The sequence below is a fragment of a genome, unplaced genomic scaffold, assembly GCF_019419815.1.
Source record: "Pyrus x bretschneideri cultivar Hongxiangsu unplaced genomic scaffold, Pyrus_bretschneideri_v1 Contig56, whole genome shotgun sequence".
Lineage (NCBI taxonomy): Eukaryota > Viridiplantae > Streptophyta > Magnoliopsida > Rosales > Rosaceae > Pyrus > Pyrus x bretschneideri.
Genome location: NW_025999794.1, coordinates 2,634,341 through 2,637,818, shown reverse-complemented (window position 1 = coordinate 2,637,818; position 3,478 = coordinate 2,634,341). Strand labels below are relative to the sequence as shown.

Genomic DNA, 3,478 nt, shown 5'->3' with positions numbered 1-3,478 from the left:
AACTTTTTAATCATTTAGCCAAATTTTATATATTTATACTCTTATGAAAAGAAATTTGTAAACATTGAAAAGTGAATAAACACACATGCTGTTTTGAACCCAAGACCTCCTCATTAATTTCAAACAACAAAACCACCAGTTTTAGCTAAATTTCTTTATCGTTGAATAAAATTTTATAAATTTATACTCTTATGAAAACATATATAAATATATCATCCTAATAATTTTGGTGCCTCAATTATTTTGGGCCCCGGACGGTCGCCCTGCCTGCACTGGGCCAGATTGGCCCTGGGTGCGGCCCATTAGAGAGAAAGAGAGATGTGTAATTGTGATACGTGTATTATTCTACCAATTGTGTCTTTATTTATAGTATGAAGGGTAAATTCCTTACCCAATAGGACTACAACTTTAATAGAATAATATCTAATCTAAGGATATTCCAAATATAATAGGATTTACACAATTACATTTCTAATCTAATAGGACTGCAACAAAACTAGCTCTTTTCATTAAAGCTTCTAAAAAATGAAACCCGTAAAAAAAAAAAAAATATCTAGAGCTCGAATGAAAAGATGTAGAAAATTATTTAATTCATTCAGACTGGAGTGACTAACTTATATACCACGTACAGGACCAGCCTCCATTAATTTGTTACTTCAGAATCTCACGTGTTTCTTTGAAATTTTCCGAATCCTCCAAACTTCTCCATCAGCCTCGTTAATATCAATCTTGTCCTCAAGCCTTCCCATCTGTTTTCACTTTTCATATCTAAACAGGAAAGAAGCCTTTCACATTGTTGTTTCTATATTTGGTAATTTGGTTTCACACCGTTTCTATATTTGGTACTTTGGTTTCGCACCGCCATTGGACTAGGTAGTTTATATAAACCTAACTTAGTAACACCGTCTTTATATCAATAGAGACACAAATACTTCAACTGGTACTACTATGGTAAAGTTCCATGTACAAGTTGATCCTCTAAGCCTTGGAGTAGTTGCAGAAGATGAAGAAGCAGCTGAAGATCACATCAGCTACGACGAGCTTAAGAAGCGTATGTGGAAGGATAGTATTCGCTTACAAAAGCTCAAAGAGAATCGTAAAATCATTGAGGCAGAAGAAGACGAAGAAGTACCTGCAGAGTCGTCGGCAAAGCAAGAAGGGTCTCATAGAAAGAAAATGGCAAGAGCCCAGGATTCGATACTTAAATACATGGTGAAAATCATGGAGGTATGCAAAGCAAAGGGCTTTGTGTATGGGATTGTGCCTGAGAAGGGAAAGCCAGTGACGGGCTCCTCTGATAGCTTAAGGGAGTGGTGGAAAGACAAAGCGAGATTTGACCACAACGCCCCCATTGCAATCGCCGAGTATCTGCCAGCTCTGATATTTGAAGGTGAGTCGGATCATGGCTCTTATGCTCATTTGCTTCATGAACTGCAAGACACTACTTTAGGGTCTCTTCTTTCTGCTCTGATTCAGCACTGCGTGCCGCCGCAGCGGAGGTTCCCTCTGGAGAAGGGTTTAGCTCCTCCGTGGTGGCCCACAGGGAAGGAGATGTGGTGGGGGGACCAAGGGCTTTCTGTAGAGCACGGCGCTCCTCCTTATCGGAAGCCCCACGATCTTAAAAAGGCATGGAAAGTGAGTGCCTTGGCTGCTGTGGTCAAACACATGGCTCCTAATTCGGATAGAGTGAGAAGACTTGTGACGCAAAGCAAGTGTTTGCAAGATAAGATGACTGCTAAGGAGACTGCTATTTGGTCCAAAGTGGTTAACCAAGAAGAATCTCTCATACAACTTACAGAGAAATGCCTCAAAATCTCAGATCACTCAAACAAAAAGGGTAAGAATTTGAAGTGGCCTGCTACTACTAGCAATGAAAAGAGGAAGATGATGAGTATTGATTTGGGATTAGGGTTTGTGGAAAAGAAATCAAGGGCAGACTATGATCAAGGTCAAGATCAAGATCAAACACTTTGTGCTTCTGATCAAAATAGTGGTGCTGTTAGTGTGGTGGATTGGATTAATATGGAGATAGAAAAGGCCAATGGGATTGATGACAACAGTGGTACTAAAGTGGCAGACGGCCATGGATCAACAAGCTATTGGGGAGGTGGTATTGATGATGATGATCTAGCTATGGATGGAGCACTTGAGATCCAAAGGGGAAACATGGATTTAAATCGTTCTTCCGAAGATATGTCACATAATTATGACCAAGATTCAACTTCAATTTGGGATTTGGGATATGATTAATTAGTGAATGCACTACTCGCGCATCTTTTAATTAGTTTTCATTTTCATGTAGTTGTTGTTTAAAATGTATCAATAAAATAATTTGTACTAGCGAGACCAATAAGTAATTTGTATTACTTGTCATTATGTTCGTCGCATCTCTCATATGCAACAACCACATTGTTGGACATTTTTTATTTATAATAGCATGACGACTACATGTTAATTAATTAGTTGATTCATAGGGATAAAGATATCATGCATTTTATTTGAACAAAAACTTCTCTCACCCACACTTAAATGTACACATCGTATTAATTATGTTATCTGGAAACTATGTAAGAATGCCTCAGTAGTCAATAGTACATGGATTTTGTTACTTGCCTTGCTGGTTGTTCATTTGGTTTAGAACAAAACTTTTTTTGTGCTAGATTCACTGGCAAACATCTTACAAAGCGAGATCCACTTACATAGAGAGATGTCATGGACAATGCTTACTTTGTTCTCTCTTTCCTTTGTTTTTCATTAACCTTTTTCACTAACCAGAAAAAATATGAACAAAAAGAAAGTTTCGTTGGGGAGGCAAATAATTACTTTCTAGCTTCCTAGTGCAGTACATAATATTCTGTTTTTCACTAACCCGACTGATCGGATTGGAGCGTCGTTCAAGATTGTAGGGTGGTTTTGTCTTTGTCTATAATTCCCATCCTCTTAGTTGCATATGCATGGTGGTTTTTCCTTTTATTAGAACTAGTAATTTCATACACGATATGAAAATAACGGGTTTTAGGTCAACACATGTCACATCTTGATCCGGGCTCCACCACATCTCGGGTTCGACTCTGCCATAGCACGATATTGTCTGCTTTGGGCCTCGACCACGCCTTCACGTTTTTGTTTCGGGGAACTCACACGAGAATTTCCCAGTGGATCATCCATTCTGGGAATGTTCTCGCTCGAACTTGCTTAACTTCGGAGTTCCGATGGAACCCGAAGCCAATGAGTTCCCAAAAGACCTCGTGCTATATGGAGGTGGGCATGTGCATATAAGGCATAGAGGATCCTCTCCCCTGGGCGATGTGGGATCCAACAATCCACTCCCTTTAGGGGCCCGACATCCTCGTCGGCACACTTCCGGCCAAGGATTGGATTTGATACCAAATTGTCACATCTCGACCCGGGCTCTACCACATCTCGAGCTCGACTCCGCTGTAGCACGATATTGTCTGCTTTGGACCCCGGCCACGCA

The 3,478-nt window shown here is 40.0% G+C and overlaps 1 protein-coding gene across 1 annotated transcript; it reads left to right on the top strand.

Annotated features, from left to right (window-relative positions):
• Window positions 1-354: 354 nt before the first annotated feature.
• On the top strand, window positions 355-2,373 carry LOC103967031 (putative ETHYLENE INSENSITIVE 3-like 4 protein). Its single transcript, XM_009380275.2, has one exon. The coding sequence runs from the start codon at window positions 949-951 to the stop codon at window positions 2,248-2,250; it is 1,302 nt and encodes a 433-aa protein (XP_009378550.1). The 5' UTR covers window positions 355-948; the 3' UTR covers window positions 2,251-2,373.
• Window positions 2,374-3,478: the final 1,105 nt, after the last annotated feature.

Coding starts and splice junctions, on each gene's coding strand:
- LOC103967031 (XM_009380275.2), top strand. CDS start 949: ATGGTAAAGTTCCATGTACAAGTTGATCCTCTAAGCCTTGGAGTAGTT.